General features: G+C 41.8%; 1 protein-coding gene across 2 annotated transcripts in view; it reads right to left on the reverse strand.

The window, feature by feature from the left end:
- mylk4b (myosin light chain kinase family, member 4b) overlaps positions 1-23,737 on the reverse strand; it is a 52,195-nt gene extending 28,458 nt beyond the window's left edge. Inside the window, exon 1 of one of the 2 annotated variants that reach the window (XM_056259941.1) lies at positions 23,568-23,737. In XM_056259941.1, coding sequence (XP_056115916.1) covers positions 23,568-23,699 — 132 coding nt within the window. In that variant the 5' untranslated portion in view covers positions 23,700-23,737. Of the gene's footprint in view, positions 1-355; positions 684-23,567 lie in introns of those variants that run through there. The other variant, XM_056259940.1, reaches the window with a different exon arrangement.
- Positions 23,738-24,175: the final 438 nt, after the last annotated feature.

The raw sequence follows: 24,175 nt of genomic DNA on the forward strand, positions 1-24,175 counted from the left end.
CAAACAGAAAAAACAGTAATATTGTGAAATTCTATTACAATTTAAAATAATGGTTTTCTATTTTAATATACATTAAAATATAATTTATTTCTGTGATGCAAAGCTGAATTTTCATCAGCCATTACTCCAGTCTTCAGTGTCACATGATTCTTTAGCTCTCTCTTTCTATATATGGCATACATACTGTACATAAGGATTAATTGATAGGCTATTATGGATTATTCAAAGATAACTCAAAAAGATTTAAAAGTGCTTTATAACCGCATATAAATCGCATTTTCATTTAAATACAACTAATTTAAGTGTGGATTAGCACATAACATAATTTTTATTTTAATATATTCATGAGTTTTACCTGAATGTCAATAGATGCACTTTCAGGTGAAGTGTCTCTTTTCCTCTTGTATGTAAATAAATTCCAAAATCGTCTCCATAGGATGGATGCAACCAAACACACACTACCTACAATCCAGAAGTCCTTATCCTGCAAGAAGTTCTCCATGGCAACTACATTCACACCAAGCAAGCCTTCTTACAACCGTTGCTTTTTCTTTTTTAAACTCCTTTGTTTTAGCAGCCCGTTTAGCTCTCTCTCTCTCTCTCTCTCTCTCTCTTTCTCTTTTAACGCCGGTCCGGTTGTTGACATCAGTTGTCCAGGCGAGCTACAGATTACGAAAGGTGGGCTGTCACAGCAAAGAGACATGAGTAAACGGGAGAGAGAGTGCTCCCTCTGACGTATGAGGAGCAAAGCATCTGTCAGTCAGCGAGACGAGAGGCGGACAGGTGGAACTCTGGCTCCACGGCAACAGTTAGCAGAACTCGGCGTATCCTTTAACGTTAGACACAGCACTTAAAGTGCTCACTCACACACTCACAATGGGGTGAATGACACGTGGCCTGTATAATCTGACACATCACATATACAGCCCATAGACAGCAGCATACTCAGCCTATCTCGGGTCCACTGATAGCCTACTTCAGAACATTTTAAACAGAAACGGAAACTTTTCATGGGTTCTCAGCATGTGTGACTAGGCTACTATAATCAGACTAGAGATATGCGCACGTGCACGCTGACATTCAAGCACACACTCACAGCTATTCAAAAGACCAAGGCTGTGCACTCACACTCACAAAGTGATAAGAGATGTTGGGGGGTAAACCGTAACAGTAGCAATCTGATTTAAATAGACTGCAGTTCTTAGATTACTCCTATCTGACTTTGCTTTGCAACCTATAGGTCATCTGGCGCACAGTCACAATACACAAAAATATAAAATATACACTGATATACAGTAGCGGATTTAGGCACGGGCGAACCGGGCGGTCGCCCGGGGCGGCATTTCATCATGTCACATGGGGGGCGGCACGAGCAGTTAAAAAAAATCCTCTGTGCCGCGAAGGTTTTCTATTTTTTTATCATTTCAATTCAATTATTGGCAATGGCGCCCCTGCTTGCTGAGAAGGTGCCATGCACAGAAGCGATGTCAAGGGGGTCTCCAGATTGGAGGTAGCTCACCAAGCGTTCACGTATCGCGTCTTTTACGCGCTCGAGGTCGTTATTTCAAATGTAGGCGCACGGGAAGCGCGCTCATTATTGAAGCGACGCGCTCATTTTTTCCAGGAGCAGCCAGATGAAAAATTGTAAACTTTTCAATATGGGAGTGCACGTGCACCCGAACACGCGGGTGTTTTTCTCTTCTCCGTAAATAAATCTTTTAGCAGAGCTACAGCAAGCGTTTTTCTGTGGTGGAAATACATTAGCTACTAAAACTTTTTTGTCGTTGTAGAGAGCGCAGTGCATGGTTGTATAGCAACGACAGCCATGGGAAAATCGGACCGAATTTTACTATTAATAATAAAAGATAAGCTGTGCATTATAAATGTCAGGAATGTATCTTTATTGACTCATTCTTTTTATAAAGATGATTTAAATGCTGAAATATGTGAGGTTTATCTTTTTATAAAACCTTTTTGTCAAAAGTTTATTTGAACGTGTGCATGTTAGATAACATTAAAGACACTCCTTTAAAATTTGGCCATCATCTTTAATGTTATTAACTTGGTAAATTGATTTCATTGTGTATTAGGCTTTTTGAACAAGATTCTGTGTATAACCGTGATCATTTTGGTCACTATATTCATGAAATGGAAATCATTTTCATAATGATCAAATATAATTACGTGTTTTTACAGTAGCCTATGCAAAGTACAATTTTCTATTAAAAATAATCTCTGATTCTGTCCTTTTCTCTGACATTTAAGAGTGACATAGGCCTACAAAAGCTATTTTAGGTCTAAAACAGTTTGGATAGTTGTTAATATGAGAGCTGTTAGAAATTATTTAAGTGATAAGTATTGTGTTACTACATAAATATCTCTCGGACCCTTACACTTTTAAAAACTCTATTTAGTGACAAAGTATAGTTTAACAAGTCATAACTAAAAGTGCTCCATGCATAGAATTCAAGGCAGTAACCAATGAGCTAATAGTTCCTCCCTGAAAGTTAGATTAATCTAGCAAAATAACTTGATTCTATTAACTGTGTTTTTCAAATGAACGGTATGTGATTTTATTGTTGGGTTGTTGTTGTTGTTTTTTTTTGGGGGGGGGGGGGGGGGGGGGGGGGCGCTCGAAGGGGGTCTCGCCCAGGGTGTAATTCAATGTAGAACCGCCACTGCTGATATATATATATATATATTCAGTGTAGGTCCCATTTAATATACCAGTGTAATCTGACGCATCATACACAGCCCTAGCTTAATCGGAGACAAGACAGCTTTATATATTATATATTAGGGCTGTCAAAATTAATGCATTAACGTATGCGGTTAATTATTATTATTATTATTATTCAGTTTAATGAGTTAAAAATATTTAACGCAGCATCCGTTTCATGCGCACAGAAAGCTGCTTCAGACAGCGCGCCGGCCGCATTGAGTTTTCTTTCGTTCTTGAAAGGACAAAGATTAAATTACTTGTAGTACAGTATAGGCTACAGTACAGTCGAAATAACTGTCCACAAAAAGAAAAGAAAAGAAAAGAATGAAAAGAAAAGCTATTAAAACTGTACATCTGTCACGATGCGCTCCACGACGCCTCCTCCTGGCCTCACCAGATCACTCTCTCCTGAGTTCTAGGACTTCACTTCCCATCACTCCCAGGGCCGTCACTAATCACCTCCTTCCATCCTTGTCTCATCTCCATCATCTCTGCCACCTGTTCCTACTCAGCTCCCCTTTATCTGGACCTCGCTCCCCTTTGTTCCCTGTGAAGTCTTGTTACTGCCACGGCGTGCAACTCTGAACAATCTTCCATATTTCAGTGTATTCCTGGTTCCTCGATTCTAGCCTGTTTCCCCTATTACTCTGAGAACGTTTGCCGCCTGCCTACGACCCTTGCCTGGTAACCACTCTGACTTTGGACTGCCCCAGTATAGTTATCAGCCCTGTGCCTTCTCTGTTTACTGCCTGTTTGTGTTCTTCATTAAAGTTATTGCACATGGATTCGAACGCCTCTGACTCTTCATCACAGAAGACCTCACCAACACAGGATCCAGCAACCTTGCATCGTCTAGCCTCAGAAGTCACCAATCAAGCTTCCGTACTGGTCGTTCATCAACAGCAGCTTGAGAAATTAACTTCACTTACCGAAGAACTGGTGAGATCCATGCGGTCCCTCACGATGCAAACCGCCGACGCTGCTCAAACCGCTGCACCTCCAGTTCAACCATCGTCCAGTGTGAGTAACGTTTCAGCTTCCAATAATCCTCGTTTATCATTACCCGACAAATACGATGGCTCGTCAGCAACGTGTAAGGGTTTTCTTCTTTTTATTTTTATTTTTTATTATTATATTTGTAGATTTTCAGGTTTTCAGACAAATAGACAATACAATCACAGGACAGAACCAAACACACACACACACACACACACACACACACACACACACACACACACACACACACACACACACACACACACACACACACACAAAATAATAATAATAAAATAAAAATAAAAACTCCTTCAGTTGGGATTCAAATGTGCAGAAAACCACATCACCAGGCACAGGCAAGGGAGGTCAAAACAGATGTTTGCCTAGTGAGACATTATAAACCAGGTGAGATTGTACAGATTGACCACATGAGATGTACATATCTTTACATTGAAGACAGAGGTTGACGGAAATAACAATGAAATCCTAATAAAAAACAATTAAAAAAATGAAATAGCTTCATCATTATTGATTTTTAACAAGTGATTGAAAAGAGGCCTCCAAGAGGCTTCAAATTTCTCTATATTTCCAGAAATACTATATCTGAGTCTTTCCACGTGCAGAGTGGAGGAAAGTTCTGACAACCAAAACTTGAATAGTGGCTTTGAATTTTTCTTCCACATGCAGAGTATAGCTTTTTTGGCAATCATCAAACCATACTGTATAGGCAGTCGGGTGGCATTATTAAAGCGCAGCAAAGAGGCCGACCAGCCAAGAATGGCAATCGCAGGATCCAAGGGAAGCTCACAAGTATAAGCTTCAGAAAGAAACTGAAAAACTTCTGACCAGAATTCACCCAGTTTTGGGCATGACCAGAAAAGATGACCAAGAGAGCCCTCCACAGACTCACACTTATTGCAGAGAGGGGAGATAGTAGGATAGAAAGAGTTAAGTTTAACCCTTGAGTAATGTAATCATGTGCAACACCTTATATTGAATAAGTTGGTGCCTGGCATTAATAGAACAGGTGTATATATTTTTAAGACATTTTTCCCAGTCCTCCTCAGAGAGCTGAACATCTAGTTCCTCTTCCCAGATGTTTTTCAGATGAATAGTGGAAAAATCTAACTGACTTGTGAAGAAGTCAACAAATTTTGTAACCAACTTTGGAGTGTTGGGAACGCAAGTAAGCAATTTATGTAATTCACTAACGGCTGATAATATTTCAAAATTTGGCACAGTGGAACGAACATAATTTCTAATTTGTAGGTATCTAAAGAAATGTGAAGCAGGAAGGTCATATTTCTCTGTTAGTTGAGTGAATGTGGCAAAGTTATTGTCGTAAGGGTTTTATTCTGCAAAGCGCTCTGTATATTAACCAGCAATCCCACCTCTTTTCAAACGACGACAGCCGGGTCTCTTTCATCTGCTCGCTGCTGACTGGAAAGGCACTGGAGTGGGCGACAGCACTTTGGGCAGGTGGTCAGCTTACTTTCCCCTCTTATAACGACTTTCTCGCCCAATTCAGAGAGGTTTTCGAGCATCCAGCCGGCGGAAAGGAACCGGGCGAGCTGCTACTGTATCTTCATCAAGGAGGATCTTCCGCGGCGGATTACACCCTCACCTTCCGCACACTCGCTGCACAGACAGGCTGGGGGGAGGATCCTCTGAAACTGCTTTACCGCAAGGGCCTGAATTCCGATTTACAAGGAGAACTGGCTTGTCGGGATGAGGATAAAACTCTGTCAGCTGATGAATCTAACCATTCGCCTTGATAATTTGAGGGTCGTTGTAAATCCTTCCGCCAGTTCTGAGCCTGAACCCATGCAAATCGGCTTCACGCGCCTAACCACTGAGAAGCGTGAGCGAAGAATGCGTAACAACCTCTGTCTTTACTGCGCCCGTACTGGTCACATGAGGTCGACATGTCCTGTAAGACCCACCTCGAGAGATTCTGCTGCGGTGAGTTCCTGTGTTCGTTCTCTCAATTCTCTTACTTTAGAGGTATCTTTCTGCTATGATGAACGAATTGTTAATGTAAATGCATTGATTGATTCGGGGGCAGCAGGAAATTTTATTGACCTCGCTTTCGCTAAAACTCATAATTTCTCTCTCAAACCATGTGAACCCCGGGTGTCAGTGGCAGCATTAGACGGACGACCCCTGGGATCAGGCAAGATACAGTATATCACTCAGCAGTTAACCCTTAATGTCGGCACTCAGCACTCGGAGACCATCCAACTTTTCACCATAAATTCACCGCTTCACCCTGTGATTCTCGGTTTCCCCTGGCTGGAAAACATTTGAAGTTGTCTCCAGAATGCTCTTCCGCGTTTGAACGGCTCAAGGAAAAGTTCACTACGGCTCCCATCCTTCATCATCCGGATCCCGAGCGTGAGTTCATCGTGGAGGCGGATGCTTCAGGAATCGGCGCCATTCTGTCCCAGCGACACGGTAGTCCTGCCAAGATGTTTCCATGCGCCTTCCACTCTCATAAGCTCACTCCGGCTGAACGCAACTACGATGTGGGTGACAGGGAGCTTCTGGCCATGAAGGCCGCCTTCGAGGAGTGGAGACATTGGCTGGAGGGTGCTCGTCTGCCTTTTACTGTCCTCACCGATTATGGCAACCTCGAGTACATCAGGTCAGCAAAACGTCTGAATGCCCGACAGGCCAGGTGGTCTCTCTACTTCTCGAGGTTCCACTTTAAGATCATGTATCGCCCAGGTTCCAAGAACGGCAAAGCCGACGCCCTGTCTCGCCAGTTTGACGGTAAATCCAATCATCCCAAGCCCAAGTACATTTTGCCATCTACCCTCATCTTAGCCCCTGTTCAGTGGGACATCATGACTGAGATCTCTGCCGCACAAGGGGATCATCCAACCCCTCCGGAATGCCCTCCTGACCGAGTCTTCGTACCACAGGATCTCCGCACTCGTGTTCTTCAGTGGGTACATTGCACTCCCAGCGCTGGTCACCCCGGGATTACGGCCACACTTCTGCTAGTCACTAATCGTCTCTGGTGGTCCACTCTTCACGCAGACGTAGTCAAATTCATTCGTCAGTGTCCTACATGCAACATCTCAAAGACCTCCCACTTCAAGCCGGCCAGACTTCAGCCACTTCCCGTTCCTTAACGGCCATGGTCCCATATTGCAGTGGATTTCGTCATATTGCAGTGGATCTGCCTTCCTCTCAGGGTTTTACTACTATCCTCTCAGTGGTTGACCGATTCTCCAAGGCATGCAGGTTCGTTTCCCTGGCTGGTCTACCCACAGCACTCCAAACCGCTGAAGCTCTTCTTCACCATGTCTTCCGTTTGTATGGATTGCCTGAGGATATCGTTTCAGATAGAGGATCCCAGTTCACCTCCCGGGTATGGAAAGCTCTCTGCAGTCAAATGAACATTAATGTCAGTCTCACTTCTGGTTATCACCCGCAGGCCAACGGACAGGTGGAGAGGCTTAACCAGGACCTCATCCGCTTCCTCCGAATTTACTGCCACCGAAATCAACAAGACTGGAGTCGCTTCCTTGTATGGGCAGAATACGCACAGAATTCTCTCCGCAAGCCGTCGACAGGTCTCACGCCCTTCCAGTGCGTGCTCCGGTTCCAACCTCCGTTGTTTCCCTGGTCTGGTGAGCCCACGGATCTCCCTGCGGTAGACGCATGGTTGATAATAATTACCCTTACGGACAATACGTTTATTCAAGTGTTCTATTAGTAAACTTCTTTTCAACTAAAAATAAGAAAGCATACTTTCAGTCTACATTTTATATACTTCTCAAAAATATACTTAAAATTACACTTAAGTGTACTTGACTTATACTGAGAGAAAATTTCAAATATATTTGTCCTGTACTTGTGCTCAATCTTTTGATCGAGATATACTTAAAAAGTATAATTAAGTATTCAAAGTATACTTGGCTTGTACTTGTGTTAACTCTTTTGATCGAGTAGCCTATTAAAGGTGCAATGTGTAAAAATGTTGAGTATCTATTAACAGAAATGCAATATGACATCCATAACTATGTTTTCAGTGGTGTATAAAGAACTTACTTAATAAACCGTAATGTTTTTATTACCTTAGAATGAGACATTTATATCTACATAACCGCGGGGACCCCCTTCTATGAAGGTTGACATATTGTGACGTCATGTTTCTACCGTAGCCGACAGCGAACAAACAGCGCTACAGAGCGTGTTTCGTCACTACCTTGAAAGAGAAGCCGCAAAAAGCTAGAAGCTAGCCCAAACACCGTGAGTAGTGACTTTTCCCTTGTCAGTTGTGTAAAATATGTAGTTGGATTGTTTCATGTAACTTAGTTCTTCTCCCTCGCTGTGTTATGGCTTTGCTATGTGGGGATAAATGTGCTGGTTACGTTCGTGAGACAGCTGATTAGTACTCTTGTCATTGACCGTAAAACAGTATGTTACAGGAATCACCAACCCGTCGATCGCGGTCGTCAAGTCGTTCTTGGAAGCATTTTAAGTCGATCGCGAAGAGTTTTCAAAATCAGAGAAAAAAAGCCTATTGTGTGTAGTAAATGGTGTCTAGTGGATGCGGAGGCGCGCGCGCTGTTACAATCATGTCATTTTTGCCGCGCGCACCTTTGGCCTCATGCGGACGCGTCGAGTTTAAACAAGGCTTTACGCTTTAACCAGCTCAGCCACAGTAACAGCTCATATTTAGCCAGCTAAACTTTTACTACCCTGTTAGAAAAAAAATATATTTGCATAGTTTCATGTGGTTCTTCTCCCTCGCTGTATTATGGGTTTGCTATGTGGGGAGAAATGTGCTGGTTACGTTTGTGAGACAATCAGCTGATTTCTATTACTATATTATATATTAAGACCCTTGATCCTCACCTGATTATGGCTTTGTAAACTTTATCCATGATGTGGTTTATAATGGACTGTGGTACAGAAACCGTGACAATGTTACCAGTGTTGGGGGTAACTCATTACAAGTAACTTGAGTTACGTAATCAGATTACTTTTTCAAGTAACTAGTAAAGTAACGCATTACTTTTAAAATTTACAACAAAATATCTGAGTTACTTTTTCTAATAAGTAACGCAAGTTACTTTGTTTTCCCCTTTATTGACTGACAGCTCTTCTGTCCTAATGTTGAGACAAATCGAAGTGCAGAGGCGTTGTGTGTAAACATGATTGTTATTATAGTTCTAGATTAAATGTAAGCGTGGATTTACTCATCTCACTTGCACAAAAAAGATTCAATATTCCTCAAAATGAATAAAATCAGTGAAATGCAGAATCAGAACACTATGCAAACCTCCAATACCTAAATATGTTAAATAAAACAAAACATTTTTTATGCATTTAATCTTTATTGACCAAAGTACTTGCTTCTGACCTCCGATTTTTCAGTTAAACCATAAGCAAAAATGACTATAGATTTTTTTTTAGGTTTTTATTGGTAAAGTAAGTGTTCAATTTGTTTCTCCTGCATCCTCTTCTTCTGTTACCCAGAACAGCAGCAGCTGAAAGGTTTGTTTGAGCGGCGCCCTCTACTGTACTCTACTGTACAGGAGTAAATCTGCATTTCCTTCAGTCTGAGGCGTATTATTTCACTTTTGGTGTGAAAGGGTCTTAACATTTGCCCAAAAATATATCTTTTTTGGTATAAAAAAACAAGCCCAGCCCAGGTGGAAAAAAAGTAACGCAAAAGTAACGTAACATTACTTTTCTAAAAAAGTAACTAAGTAACGCAATATGTTACTTTTTAAGGGAGTAACGCAATATTGTAACGCATTACTTTTCAAAGTAACTTTCCCCAACACTGAATGTTACACACTCTTGGCTTACTCTGGCTATTCTCTGCTGTCTCAGACGACGATATGTTTGTCCCGTTTTAGCCACCGTAGCTTCTTCGAAAGGGAGGGGTGAGCAGTGGGCTGAGCCCTTAGTGCAACTCGCAACCGAAACGCTAGATGTCGCTAAAAAATACACACTGCACCTCCAGGCTGCCTCACAGTACTGTACCTTGGGCCATTACCTAGGGCAGAGAATTTTCTAACAGGGTAGTAAAAGTTTTACCCTTTACATAAATGACCTACCAACTGTGTGTAAGAGTAAAATCATCATGTATGCTGATGATACGGTGCTATATGCACATGGTAAAACTGCGGAAGAAGTCGCTCAAAAACTGACCAAAGAGATTAAGAAAGTTTCTTTGTGGCTGAAAAAATCATGCCTCACTCTAAATTTAGATAAGACTGTTTCAATGTTCTTCAGAAATCGTTCTAAAAAACAAATCTACCCTAATATTTTAATTGAAGGACAAACCAAGATCTGGTAAAATATTTAGGTGTCATATTGGAACCAAATTTAGGCTTTAAAAACCATAAAAAAGTTATCAAATACAATAAAATTTAATATGGCACAATTCAGATACATTCGAAATTCCCTTATAATCGAGGCTTCATGAGTCTATCTGAATGCAATGATAGTTCCTCATTTTCGATATTGTATGACAAGTTGGTCACAGGCTACTAAAACTGCCCTCAAGCCACTTGAGTCATTATATAAAACCTCTCTAAAGATTCACGATCAGAAAAGCAGACGATTTCATCACTGTCATATTCTTGTAAAATAACAATTTTTCAGCTTTGAAAATTTGATAATTCATACCAATCTGTGTTTGATGTATAAGATCCTTTATGACAACGCTGCTCCTCCTCTAAAATAATTTATCTCTTTGGGCTCTGAAACAACAACTCGAGCCACTAGATCTACAGTGCGAGGGGAATGCAGGATCCCTAAATGCAGGACAGCATTTGGAAACTCTGCTTTTTCTGGTGTGGCCGCTCGTCAGTGGAATATGTTACATACAGAGTTGTTTAAAAGCACAAGTTCTTACACGTTCACACGCCAGGCAAAGAAATGGCTTTTATTAAATCAATTTTGTTCCCATATGTGACCAGATGTATGTATGTGTGTGCTCTAAGGTCTGTATATGAAAGGTGTGAACATTTCCTTTTGTACATTTTTATTTTTATTTTGTCATTGTATTATTCATGTATGTTTTTTATGTATCTTAGCTTAACCCTCTGAGGTCTAAGGGCATTTTTTCACTTTTTCCTTCGATTTTACAAATCTTATTAAATTCACCTTTTAAAGGTAATTACATAACATAATCCCACATGTTTTATATCAAAATGTGCAGAGAAAACCCAGCTCTCTTACTGGTGAGTTCACCACTTGTCCTGGAGAATTGTCTAAAGAGAGAGAGAGGGATAATCTGTCTCTAAAAGGTGAAAAATTTAAGTCCGATTTTTGAAATTCTTCAAATCTCTTGTGAAAACATACCATTACTCATGTGGACGAATTATTTTGGTCCTTGAAATGGGTTTCCCAAAGTCTTAGGGTCACAAAAGGAGTGTAATATATGAATAAAATAGTAGATAATGAATAATCATTGTCTAAAGTGACATTTTTGAAAAATCGTTTTTTAGTACAAGTTTTGTCTGTGACTCTACCTTCACCAAATGTTAGAGGGACTGAGATAAAATAGGACTAAAATAACTTCCTACTACATATCAAGCTTTATGGGATGTGTGCAAATGAAAAAGTAGCATTACAACAGGTCTTTCTTTCAAGCAAAATGTTTACTTTGTGAAAAAAACTCACTACTAACAATATTCACAAAATGTACACATTTTCATGTTTTACATGTCAAAAAAAAAATTCAAACCAAAGATGAACTATATATTAGAAATATATATATATATATATATATATATATATATATATAAACTGACCAATATTTACACAATGTGCATGTTTTCATGTTTCAGTTTTTCAGCTGTCATGCCATGCTGCAAAACAGTTTCTGTCCAGCTGCATGCAAAGCGCAACACCACACTCCCTGCATTTCCAAGGTGTGTCCTTTCTCTGGCCTTGGCTTTGGCAATGCTCACACCTGCTGCGACCTGTGGTGGCTTTTGTGGAAGAATCTGCTGCATGAACGGCAATTGGCACAGGAATATGACCTGCAGGTACCGGGACCGGAGCAGTGTGAAGAGGCTTACCACAGAGTTCAGCAGTCAGCTCCTCCATGAAAGCTCTGTGTGTCATGGGTGTTGTTTGCTGGGCCAGACAGAGTTCCTTGTGGAGGATGTAGCTGTTGGTGGTGGCAATGTCCAGAAAATGGTAAAACAGGTGTCTGTACCAGCGCATTGTTTTGTGTTGTGCAGAGTAATATTGAATGAGCTGGTCTGAATGATCAACTCCCCCCATGTGTTCATTGTACGCCAAAACTGGTGTGGGACAGGGGATTGATGTCTTTGTCCAAGAGCCATCTTGTTGTTTCACCCTCCTCTGAACAGTGTTACCAGAGTGTGCTGTGTGAAGTGTGGAGCAGACTGATACTTCTCTCGTGTCCATCCATTTCACATAGATGAGGGGCCCGTCCCGGATCCATCTTATGGAGCCTCTTTCTGATTTTTTTGTGAGGGCGTTATTTGTTGTCCGAGGGCAGTCCTTGCGGTTCTCCCTGTAGGTCCCACAGGCAGCAAATTTTTGCTCATGGAGAGCCCTGAAGAGTTTGGGGCTTGAATAAAAATTATCCATGTAAATGTGGTAGCCTGTGCCAAGGTAACCTGGTTGTACCAGGGACATCACAACATCATAGGAAAGGCCATGTCCAGAGGGGATGTCACTTTTGCCGGTGTAAACGGAAAAGTCCACTGTATAGCCATTCCGTGAGTCTGCCAAGACAAACAACTTGAATCCCCACTTTATCGGTTTTGCCTTCATGTACTGCGTCATCCCAGTTTTGGCCTTTGATGCAACCATTCTTTCATCCACAGCCACATCTCTGTGAGGATGATAAAATGACTTGCAGGCATTTTTGATGGTGTTCATCAGGGGTTTCAGTCTGAAAAGTTTGTCATGGTCGGCTGTGCCCTTTTTTTTGTCGTTCTGGACATCCTCTTCAGGGTCGCTAAGGTGAAGGTTCCAAGAAAGTGCTCTGTATCTGTCCCGTGGCATGATCTGCACTGGAAGTGGCAAAGAGAAGAAGTGATTCTGTCTCCAGTAATCTGCAATGCTGTCGAGTTTCACCATGGCCATGTACAGAAGCAGTCCAATGTACTTGTAAAACTCCCCTATGTTCACATCTAACCATTTATATTTCTTTCCCTGTGCCATTTGTTTAGCAGCCTGCTTGTTTGTGTTTTGGCACAGTGTTTGTATGATTTGTACAGGGAAGAAAAGTTTGAAGAGGTCGAGTGGTGTATATGTGGAAGTGGAGCTGAGCTGTGGCCCTGGTGTTCGAGCTGGTTGAAACCTGGAGACAGGGGGAGCGATGTCTGGGTCTTTTTCCATCTTCCAAGACAGTGGAGCTGGCTGCTGTGTAGGTGGGGGTGCTGGTTGATGCTGGGCGTTACGGGACCTCTTGGCTGGCCGGGTTGGTGATGATGGTTGCTGTGTAGGTGGGGGTGCTGGTTGATGCTGGGGGGTACGGAACCTCTTGGCTGGCCGGGTTGGTGATGATGGTTGCTGTGTAGGTGGGGGTGCTGGTTGATGCTGGGGGGTACGGAACCTCTTGGCTGGCCGGGCTGGTGAGAATGACTGCGGTGTAGGGGCTGGTGGTGACCTGGTGGCAGGCACAGGTGAGGCTGCCTGTGTTACACTGGGCCCTGGTAGCTGTGAATCCTCTCTGAAAAAACACAAAAACATAAAGTTTACCTCCCTCTCTCTCTCTCTCTCTCTCTCTCTCTCTCTCTCTCTCTCTCTCTCTCTCTCTCTCTCTCACTCTCACTCTCACTCTCACTCTCACTCTCACTCTCACTCTCACTCTCACTCTCACTCTCACTCTCACTCTCACACACACACACACACACACACACACACAAACACACACACACACACCAATCTCCACCTAACAAGAATGTGGAAGATGTGTGAGGATTTGACTTATTTTAACGTTATTCCAATTTATCACATGTGCTAGCTATCCTGTCCACCCCAAATCACAGCAAATAACACCTGAATGAGATGTGGGAATACTGTCTCTTCCATTTCAAAACTCCACAGAGATTTATAATTTTACATTCAGTATAAATATAGGCCTACTAAACATAAATAAAATTATATGAAAGATCAAGCCACATCTATACAAGTATAAACAATATGATAAAAAAGGTCAATGGCCAAACCATATCGATTCATCACTACAAGAGATAGGCCTAATGTTATTCAAATTGTGAATTGAGGTGAATAAATATTACATTAGTTATCATAAGGAGACCAGCAAGAACAGCCTACAACGTTACTATTTGTAAGTGTACCCCGGTTTTACACAAGAAAATAACTTTTACATAAAGTAAACACTTTGCTAAAGGCACAGTCAATTTGTCAAAGCAGCACAGCGCAGCTTATTTTAGCCAAGATGGTCACCATGCGAACGAGGTTTTTATAAAATAAATACGCTTACCCGTCCTCAACTGGATCTCTTCTGTGATCATAATCCTCATCTTCATCAGAAGAAAATCCATCAGGCTCGGAAACTCGCCTTTCATCCTCGTCGCTGCTATCCAAAATCGCCGCAAGTGCGTCTTTCAATGTCAATGTCTTCGCCATTTTCTCTCCTCGTCTTCTTCTTACTTTTCCTCTTCTTTATATATATTTTTGCCATGTTTTTTTCGCGGACTTTTTCTTTCGCGGACTTTTTTACTCTTTCTCTCTCCATGTCAGCTGGTATTTTCCTCACTGTGAGGAGATGGGAGGGTACTTAGGGATTTCAACCGCATCTATTGGTTGGTTTCACACAAAATGCAGACAGGCAAGCTAGCCCACCAATCACGCACGGTGAATGACCATCTTGTCTTCCCTCTTGCTCTCTGTGTGAGTCACATATGATCTCGCGAGAATAAGGACGTTGAAGCTGAGAATCTGTCGATTACGGCAAAATCAGAACCATTTATGTGTGCTGCACAATCGCGGAGATATTAATAGAAACATTGAGTAAACATTGAGTTGACGCGCCCGCGCGTCATCCGACCTCAGGGGGTTAACATCAGCCTGCCCAGGGACTACGGGTGAAAATTAGCTCTTGAGCTAAAACCCGGGACAATGCATCTTCCCCCTTGAGGTTAATGTTTATTGTACGCTGTCCCTGTTTCTCTAAATAAAATAATAATAATTTTTTTTTTTTAATTAACCATTGGGGGAGTGTCTTTAGTCTTCCCAGATATAAATCACATTAATATTCATGTGCCATTCACACTCCCACGCATACAGCAGTGCTGACCAAAAACCGACGTAAGAAATTTAAATCATTATATTGTTGTTTGTGAAAGAGTGGTCAGAATGATTTTCACTTCATTTTGAAAGTAAAAATTCTAGCCTACAAGAATAGTAACTCAAAAGTCTTGTGGACAATTATTCAGTATGTGTTAAATGGCCTTATTGCGGTGACATTTTTTTTCCCAAAACGTACTAACCACGCATAATATTTTTTTTTCTATAAAATGCAAACATGTACATCCATTTTGCTCACATATTATTGTAGCAGAGTTTGTGCTGAATACAGCAAATTTATATGTTGGCAAATGGTATGGTTTAAGTAGCTGAAATAAGCACAAATGTCAGGGCATGTTAAAACATCTCAAGGGCCCCAAAAACACCTCAGACCCCAGAGGGTTAAATATACTTTTTTACATAGTTTTTCATATACAGTATGAAACTTACATTGTTTAAAATTATTGATTAAAATATTGATATAAAACAGATACGTTTCTAATTCTGCGTATCTGAATTTTTGTGTAGGCTAGTCCACTGGTAGTGTACAGGAATTTACTTTAATTCTACATTACTCTTTCCCCACCATTGACTGAATTTTCCAGCTATCCATGTTTTCACTGTTATATGGTAGGGGACACTATGACACATCTTCTAGTGCAGAATTAAAAACACTGGAGAAGAAGCTGAAACAAGTGATAGAAGATTGCTCACTCAAATGTAAAATAACGTGATCATCAAACATTAAACAGCGTGTAAATTAAAACTGCTTAATTTTAACAAATGAAATGAAGCGTAACCCATGAAGAGAAAACGACTGTGAGGCTTTGGGGGTGTTGAACTCGATACTCCATCTGTGTTTTGATCATCGTTCTGAATCTGATCTAGGCGTAGTCTTTGACAAAAATGAGATTTTCTCAACTTTTTTGTTTAAAATGTTTCCTTCCTTTATGAAACTTACCAACATTCAAGTGTTGATAAAAAAGCATGCATGAAAAGCATGCATAAAATGTTTATTTTTTATTTTTTATGAAAGTATAGTTAAAAGTATTTTTTCAAGTATAAAAAATAACATGTCAACATAGTAGTATAGGCCTACTGCAAGTGCAAATATAATATATAAATATTAAACTATAGGCCTAAGTATAATGTTAAGTTCACTTCAAGAAAACTTTCAGTAAACTACTAGTTTAGTAGTTTTATATTGCAAGTATACTTGCAAGTTTTCTTTTAGTGTACTCTCAGTAAACTACTAGTTTAGTAGTTTTATACTATGAGTATACTTCAAAGTGTACTTTCATAAACTAAAAATTTTCTACAAGTATTAAAAAAATAAACTACTAGTAAGTTCACTTGCAGTACAAATGAGAAATGTAATTATGAACTAGTTGTGCACTTAAAGTTTACTACTGTTACACTTATAGTACACTTAAACATATACTTTTATATACAAAAAGTGGGCCAATTTAGTCCCAAGCGGTATTAAAGTAGTACACTTACAAGTTTACTACTAGTACATATTGACATTAGTATACTTACTACATAATGTATACTTATACTTGAACATTACTTAAGTATACCTCATAAAATGAACTTGAACTTTTTCGTAAGGGTAAGCCAAAAGTAACCAAACATTTTATAAAAACTGGGTCTCTTCATTTGTCTTATGAGAGACAGGAGAGAGACAGCCTATATAATAACAAATATATAAATGATAGATTTTGGTCTCAAACATGATCATTCATACTTTATAAGAAATGTCTTAAGTGTAGTCACAAGACATGGGCCTAGTGTTAGATTTCAAAGCCCTAGCCTATAGTGAGTCAGCAAGCAATGCAGTAAAATATGTCATGAACTGTCTCCCCCTCCTGGACGGTCAGTAAGCATTCACAGTGCCAACAGCACGTTTATTGTACATGACCTTGGTACTTTTTTTGAAAGTTGATCAACATCTTTGGGTGTGCACTGTGCAGGCATGTGTCTGTTGGACTGTGTGTCAAAGTGTGCATGTGCAATCTCTATAAAAATTCCCATGGATCAGCTTGTAAGTTAAAAAGCATAAACCTTGATAGTTATTTTCAATACCTGTAGCATGCTGTCAAATACCCCAGACAATATGTCATCAGTTTGCAAACAGAAACAGAATATTTCTTCAGTTATAATGGGTGTGATCCATGATGATACAGCCCCCTCTATGGGCACATTTAAAACAGTACAACACAACTAGCTGAAACAAACAATTAGCAATTTCACCCTGGCTAATAAATAAATAAAATATATATATTTTTAAATTCACCCTGCCTTATACACTACCAGTTACAAAATTTTGAGGTTGGAAAGATTTTATGTTTTTGAAAAATTATATTTTATGCTTACCAAAGCTCAATCTATTTGATCAAAAACAGTAATTACGGTTTTCTATTTGAGTACATTTTAAAATGTAATTTTTTCCTGTGATGGCAAAGCTGAATTTTTAGCAGTCATTACAGTGTCACATGATCCTTCAGAATTCATTCTAATATGTTGATTTGGTTCTCAAGTAACATTTCTCATTATTATCCATCTTCTTCCGCTTATCCGCCTGGTCGCGGGGGCAGCAGTCTAAACAGAGACGCCCACACTTTCCTCTCCCTAGACACTTCCTCCAGCTCTTCCGGGGGGATACCGAGGCGTTCCCAGGCCAGCCGAGAGAAATAATCCCCCCAGCTTGTCCTAGGTCTTCCCCGGGGTCTCCTCCCGGTGGGACGCGCCCGGAACACCTCCCCGGGAAGGCGTCCAGGAGGCTTCCGGAACAGATGCCCGAGCCACCTCAGCTGACCCCTCTCGATGTAGAGGAGCAGCGGCTCTACACTGAGCTCCTCCCGAGCTCCACCCTATCTCTAAGGGATCGCCCAGCCACCCTGCGGAGAAAGCTCATTTCGGCCGCCTGTATCCGGGATCTTGTCCTTTCGGTCATGACCCACAGCTCATGACCATAGGTGAGAGTAGGAACGTAGATCAACCGGTAAATCGAGAGCTTCGCCTTGCAGCTCAGCTTCTTCTTCACCACAACAGACCGGAACATCAACGCGTTACTGTTCAAGCTACACCGATCCGTCTGTCGATCTCCCATCCCATCCTTCCCTCACTCGTGAACAAGACCCCAAGATACTTAAACTCCTCCACTTGAGGCAAGAACTCTCCACCAACCTGAAGCGAGCTAGCCACCCTTTTCCGACTGAGAACCATGGCCTCGGACTTGGAGGTGCTAATTCTCATCCCAGCCGCTTCACACTCTGTTGCAAACCGTTCCAGTGCACGCTGAAGGTCTTGGTCTGATGAGGCCAACATGACAACATGATCCGCAAAAAGCCGAGACTAAATCGTGTGGTCCCCAAACCGGACACCCTCCGGCCCCTTTTTAAAAAAACTTTTTTTAAATACATTTTAACAAATTACAACAATGAATTAAACATTCCTTGACAACAACGGTGGCCCAAATAAAGAGATATAGAAAAAGTAAAAAAGAAAATACATAAAACACTATACAATAGTAAAATGAAAGAAATTTCTTTTTTAACACAACAGGGAATAAGTAAAAGTTTCACATCAATCAGTTCACCCTCAATGCCTCAATATACTAATAGGTGTCCACCTTTGTATGAAAATGTCCAGTTTCAGTTGGGGTTGGGCAGTCATATGTTCCATTTTGTAAATAGATATACTTTTTTCTCTCCATTGACTCATTTTTTGTGGGTGTGGCCTCATCCAATTAATTGTAATGGTTTTTCGTGCACATAATAGGAGTACATGCAGAATATATCTCTGGTGTTGACTATAAAAATCTTGGGGTATTCCTTGAAGCAAAAATACAAGGGAGTAAAAGGCAGGTCTACATGCAAAATTTTCATAATCTCATCCTTAACTCCATGCCAAAATGTAACTAAGTTTGGACATTCCCAAAATGTGGTCTCCTACCTTCCCACACTCCCTCCAACATTTCTTTACTTCTGGATTATCCACAAATTTTTATATCGCCTGTGATGTTCTAAAAAACCTGATTTTTGTTTCCAGTCAAACTCTTTCCAATTATGACTGTTGATCCCCTTATGACATCCTGTGCATATGTTTTCCCAAGTCTCATCCTCTATATGATCATTCATTTCAAACTCCCACTTTGTCTTTATATGGAACGTATTATCTGTTGAATCAAGCAGTAGTCTGCTGTATATGTGCGACATATGTTTTTATGTTGTGGGTATTGTTTATTTATACTAGCAATGAAATACTGTTTCACATTAGTCGGGGCTTCCTTAATTATTTCCCTTTCCTTATGATTTGTAGTTTCTTATTTGTATCTGAAAAAATAATTTGATGATAACATAAACTTTTCTTTAAGATCAGAGAAAGAGCGCAAAGTATACTTCCGTCAAAAAGCTGATCAATGACCCTTCGTTCTCAGTCCATCTTTAGCATCCCACCTAGAGGGTAGAAACTCTGGGTTATCTGCTATGGACATAGCCCTTGATAAGGTTGCTACTCCTTTCAGTTTTTTCTGAACTGTTGTCCACACTCTCAGAGTTTGCTTAACCCAAATATTTGTTATTTTCATCTTTTTTTGAGATTGGGATGTCATTAAAGCTAGTATTGATAAAGGGGCATTTTGTACAGAGCTCTGTTCCATGTTAACCCATCCTGTTTCAACATCGTTGTTAATCCATGCCACTATCAGTGCTAGCTGGGCAGCCCAATAATAATATCTTAAATTAGGGAGACGCAGCCCTCCTTTGTCTTTTCCTAAAGTTAATGTTTTTAATTTTATTCTGGGTCATTTATTCTGCCATATGAACTTTGATACGAGTTTTTCTAGCATATTAAATGTAGTTGCAGGAATCCATACTGGGAGGGATTGAAATAAAAAGAGAAATCTAGGTAAAAAATTGATTCTTACTGTCTCAATCCTACCAAACAGCTAAAGTGGCAACACTTCCCACCTTAAAGGGATAGTTCACTTTGAAATGAATTTTTGGTATGTTTTAGCTTACTTCAAGGGCATCCAAGATGTAGGTGTCTTTGTTTCCGCAGTAGTTTCAATTTTGATATTTTTAGGTCAAATAAAAATACGTTCTTGTCTGTCAGTCATATAATGCAGGTCTATGGTCACCACCTCAAAGAGCATGCACAAAGAAGTCCAAATTAAGCATGATTTAATGACTTGTAAATGTAAGTATACATTGATGGCCTAAGACACGAAACGAGGGGTTTGTGTGAGAAAACGAACAGTATTTATATCGTTTTTACCTCTTGTAACCACAGCCACGTCCAAGTGATCTGAGGGCGCAGTAGTCTGCGCAAGCGCCGGAAAGCGCCGGAAGTGATCTCTCGCGCGGTTGCGAAAAAAATTCAACGTTGTCTGTTGATATATTGAACTCGTCTTCCACTGCGATTTCCTGTATATCTAAATATGTTTAGATCTTCACAGTGAAAGGTAACACTTCCGAAATCTCTCTGTAAACAATAAGTGACGTACACGCGCGAGAGATCACTTCCGGCGCTTTCCGCCGCTTGCGCAGACCGAAGCGCCCGCGCCCTCAGATCACTTGGATCCTATTTAATGGTATTTATTAGCTTCTTATAATTTGCCTGATACAACTGTGAAAGTCTAGGTGTAATGGTAACTCCTCAATATTTGAATCCCTGTTTAGACCATCTAAAAGATGTTTTATTGTTTAGTTCTATGGGCCAGACTCCAGTGATCATACAGTAAGTGCTTCTGATTTGGTTGAATTGATTTTGTATCCAGAAATGGATTCGTATACTTCAAGGCAATCAAGGAGAGCTGGTATTGAAGCAATTGGATTTTCAATAAATAATAGAATGTCATCTGCATATAAGGCACTCTTGTGACTGTTTCCCTCCTCATCAGTTATTCCCTATATATACTGATTACATCTTATTCTCTCGGCCAAGGGTTCAATGCTAAGTGCAAACAAAACAGGGGACATAGCATCTCCCTGTCTTGTTCCCCTCCCAAGATCAAAAAAGTCTGAACAGTTGGGCATTCACCCTAACTCTTGATTTAGGATTATGGTCAAATTTTTATATCCATGCAACACATGTGTCATGAAAGCCCATCTATGTCAATGTTAAATATGTCCAATCCAGTCTATCGAATGCCTTCTCAGCGTCTAAACTAAGTAACATTGAGGGGACTTGTCTCTTTCCTGCAACCATCTGTATGTTCAGAGCTCTCCTAACATTGTCGGGACCATGACGTCCACTAACAAATCCTGTCTGGTCTGGTTTCACTAATTTTCTGATATGTGTTTGAATCCTCTCTGCTAAAATTGAGGTTAACATTTTTAAATCCTGGCAAAGGAGGCTTATAGGCTGAACACTGAGTGGGGTCTTTCCCAGCTTAATGGATAAAATTACTGCCTCAGCCCATGACTTTGGTGGATCTCCCTTCTCTAATGTGTGTCCCTTCTCCCGGACCCCATACTCCCAGAGCACCCTCCACAGGACGCCACGAGGGACACAGTCAAATGCCTTTTCCAAATCCAAAAAGCACCCTGGAGAGGGTATAGAGCTGGTCCAGTGTTCCACGACCGGGACGAAAACCACACTGTTCCTCCTGAATCCGGGGTTTGACTTTCGGCCGAATTCTCCTCTCCAGTACCCTGGAATAGACTTTCCCGGGGAGGCTGAGAAGTGTGATCCCCCTGTAGTTGGAACACACCCTCCGGTCCCCTTTCTTGAAAAGAGGGACCACCACCCCGGTCTGCCAGTCCAGAGGTACTGTCCCCAACAGCCACGCAATGCTGCAGAGGCACAATCAGCCAAAGACAGCCCCACAACATCCAGAGACTTGAGGTACTCAGGGCGGATCTCATCCACCACCGTCCGACGATATCCCCAGTTGAGGTCAACAGCTGCCCACCTCCACTGTAAACAGTGTTACTAGGGGACTGCTTCCCCCTCCTGAGGCGCCGGACGGTTTGCCAGAATCTCTTCGAGGCCAACCGATAGTCCTTCTCCATGGCCTCACCGAACTCCTCCCAGCCCCAATTTTTTGCCTCCACAACCACCCTGGCTGCAGTCCGCTTAGCCTGCCGGCACCCGTCAGCTGCCTCTGGAGTCCCACATGCCAGCCAGGCCTGATAGGTGGAGAACATGGTACACTCGGACTCAATGTCTCCAGACTCCCTCAGGATCCGGTCGAAGCTCCGCCGGAGGTTGGAGTTGAAGATCTCTCTGACGGGACTCGGCCAAACGTTCCCAACAGACCCTCACAGTAGGTTTGGGTCTGCCGAGTCTGTCCAGCTTCCTCCCACGCCATCCGATCCAACTCACCACCAGGTGGTGATCAGTTGACAGCTACGCCCCTCTCTTCAATACGGCCGGAGTCAGATGAAAAGTCCACAAAGTCGATCATCGACCTCCGGCCTAGGGTCTCCTGGTGCCACATGCACTGATGGACACCCTTATGCTTGAACATGGTGTTCGTTATGGACAAGCTGTGACTAGCACAGAAGTCTAATAACAGAACGCTGCTCGGGTTCAGATCAGGGGGGCCGTTCATCCCAATCACGCCCCTCCAGGTGTCACTGTCGCTGCCCACGTGGGCGTTGAAGCCCTTTTGAAGCACTTTCCAGCACCCCTCCCAGAGACTGCCATTCACCCAGTAGGCACACATGACAGTGAGAGACCTGTCCCTGACCCGAAGGCACAGGTATGCGACCTTCTCTTTCACCGGGGTGAACTCCAACACATGGCGGCTGAGCTGGGGGGCTATAAGCAAACCCACACCAGCCCGCAGTCTCTCACCATGGGTAACTCCAGAGTGGTAGAGAGTCCAGCCTCTCTCAAGGAGTGTGGTTCCAGAGCCCAAGCTGTGCGTGGAGGTGAGCCTGACTATCTCTAGTCATTACCTTTCAACCTCCTGCACAAGCTCAGGCTCCTTCCCGATCACTATGCACCGGCCCCTTACGGTCCCTCCTGCAGGTGTTGAGCCCACGGGAGGGCGGCCCCACGTCACTCCTTCGGGCTGAGCCTGGCCGGGCCCCATGGGGGGAGGCCCGGCCACCAGGCGCTCGCATGCGAGCCCCAATCCTGCAGGGCCCCAGCTGCGCCATGCCGAGCGACGTCTCGGTCTTTGATTGATTGTGTCTCATAATGGGCTTCTGAACCGCTCTTAGTCTGACCTGTCACCTAGGACCTGTTTGCCTTGGGAGACCCTACCAGGGGCATATAGCCCCGGACAACATAGCTCCTGGGATAATTCGGGTACTCAAACCACTCCACCACGATAAGGTGGCAGTTCAAGGAGGGGCCGACCCTCCCTCCCTTTTATTATTATCAACGATAAAAACAGTTGTGATGCGTTTGTGGAAACAGTAATACATTTTTTTCAGGAATTAGAAACATCAAATAACAGCATTTATTTAAAATAGAAAACTTTTGTAACATTATAAATGGCACTTTTGATCAATTTAATGTTATTTCTCTTAAAAAAAAACTTATTTCTCATTCTGACCCCAAACGTTTAAACGGTAGTGTGTACACCTATGACGTGTGTGTCTAACATATCTGTTGGAGTTACCTGCTCTAGAGTCTTTAGTTGGACATGTTTGAGCTCCCAGTAGCAACGCATTCTTTCTACTCGTTCAAGGTGCCCAAAAACGGCAAGTTGACCCACATCAAGCTCCTTGACACGTGATTCCTCCCCCTCCATGGCTCTCTTGTTGAGAATTGCAGTGGATGGGCAGTGGTGGTTTAATTGGACCTAACACACCCCCTCTTCCTGTCGGCAGTAAACTTGGTATTGTCTTCTGAGCTGAAAATAGAAGAAGAAAAAAAGTAACATTTTTGGAATAAAAAAAAAAGTAACAAATCAGTACAAGTATAGGCCTAGGGGACATGTTAATTTTAGTAGCCTAAATTTTACTTTTTTTAACTAATGTTGCAAACAGGGAACCATTTTAGCTGGTGCATTATCATTAAGGTTTAATTGGTCCATCGAATGCAATTCAGAATCTCACTGGAAGAAGTAGGTCATCAGTGTACTTTTTGCCTACTCTTTTATGAGGACCGTGAATTTGGACATACTTCTGTGTTTCACCTATAGAGGGAAGTATGCGATTACTGATGCAGCCAAATCACGTATGCTATTATGTGAAGTTGAGTGGTGCAGAAATGACGTATTTTTGG

The sequence above is a fragment of the Rhinichthys klamathensis genome, unplaced genomic scaffold (assembly GCF_029890125.1).
Source record: "Rhinichthys klamathensis goyatoka isolate OS25496 unplaced genomic scaffold, OSU_Roscu_1.1 h1tg000170l_1, whole genome shotgun sequence".
In the NCBI taxonomy this organism is placed as follows: domain Eukaryota; kingdom Metazoa; phylum Chordata; class Actinopteri; order Cypriniformes; family Leuciscidae; genus Rhinichthys; species Rhinichthys klamathensis.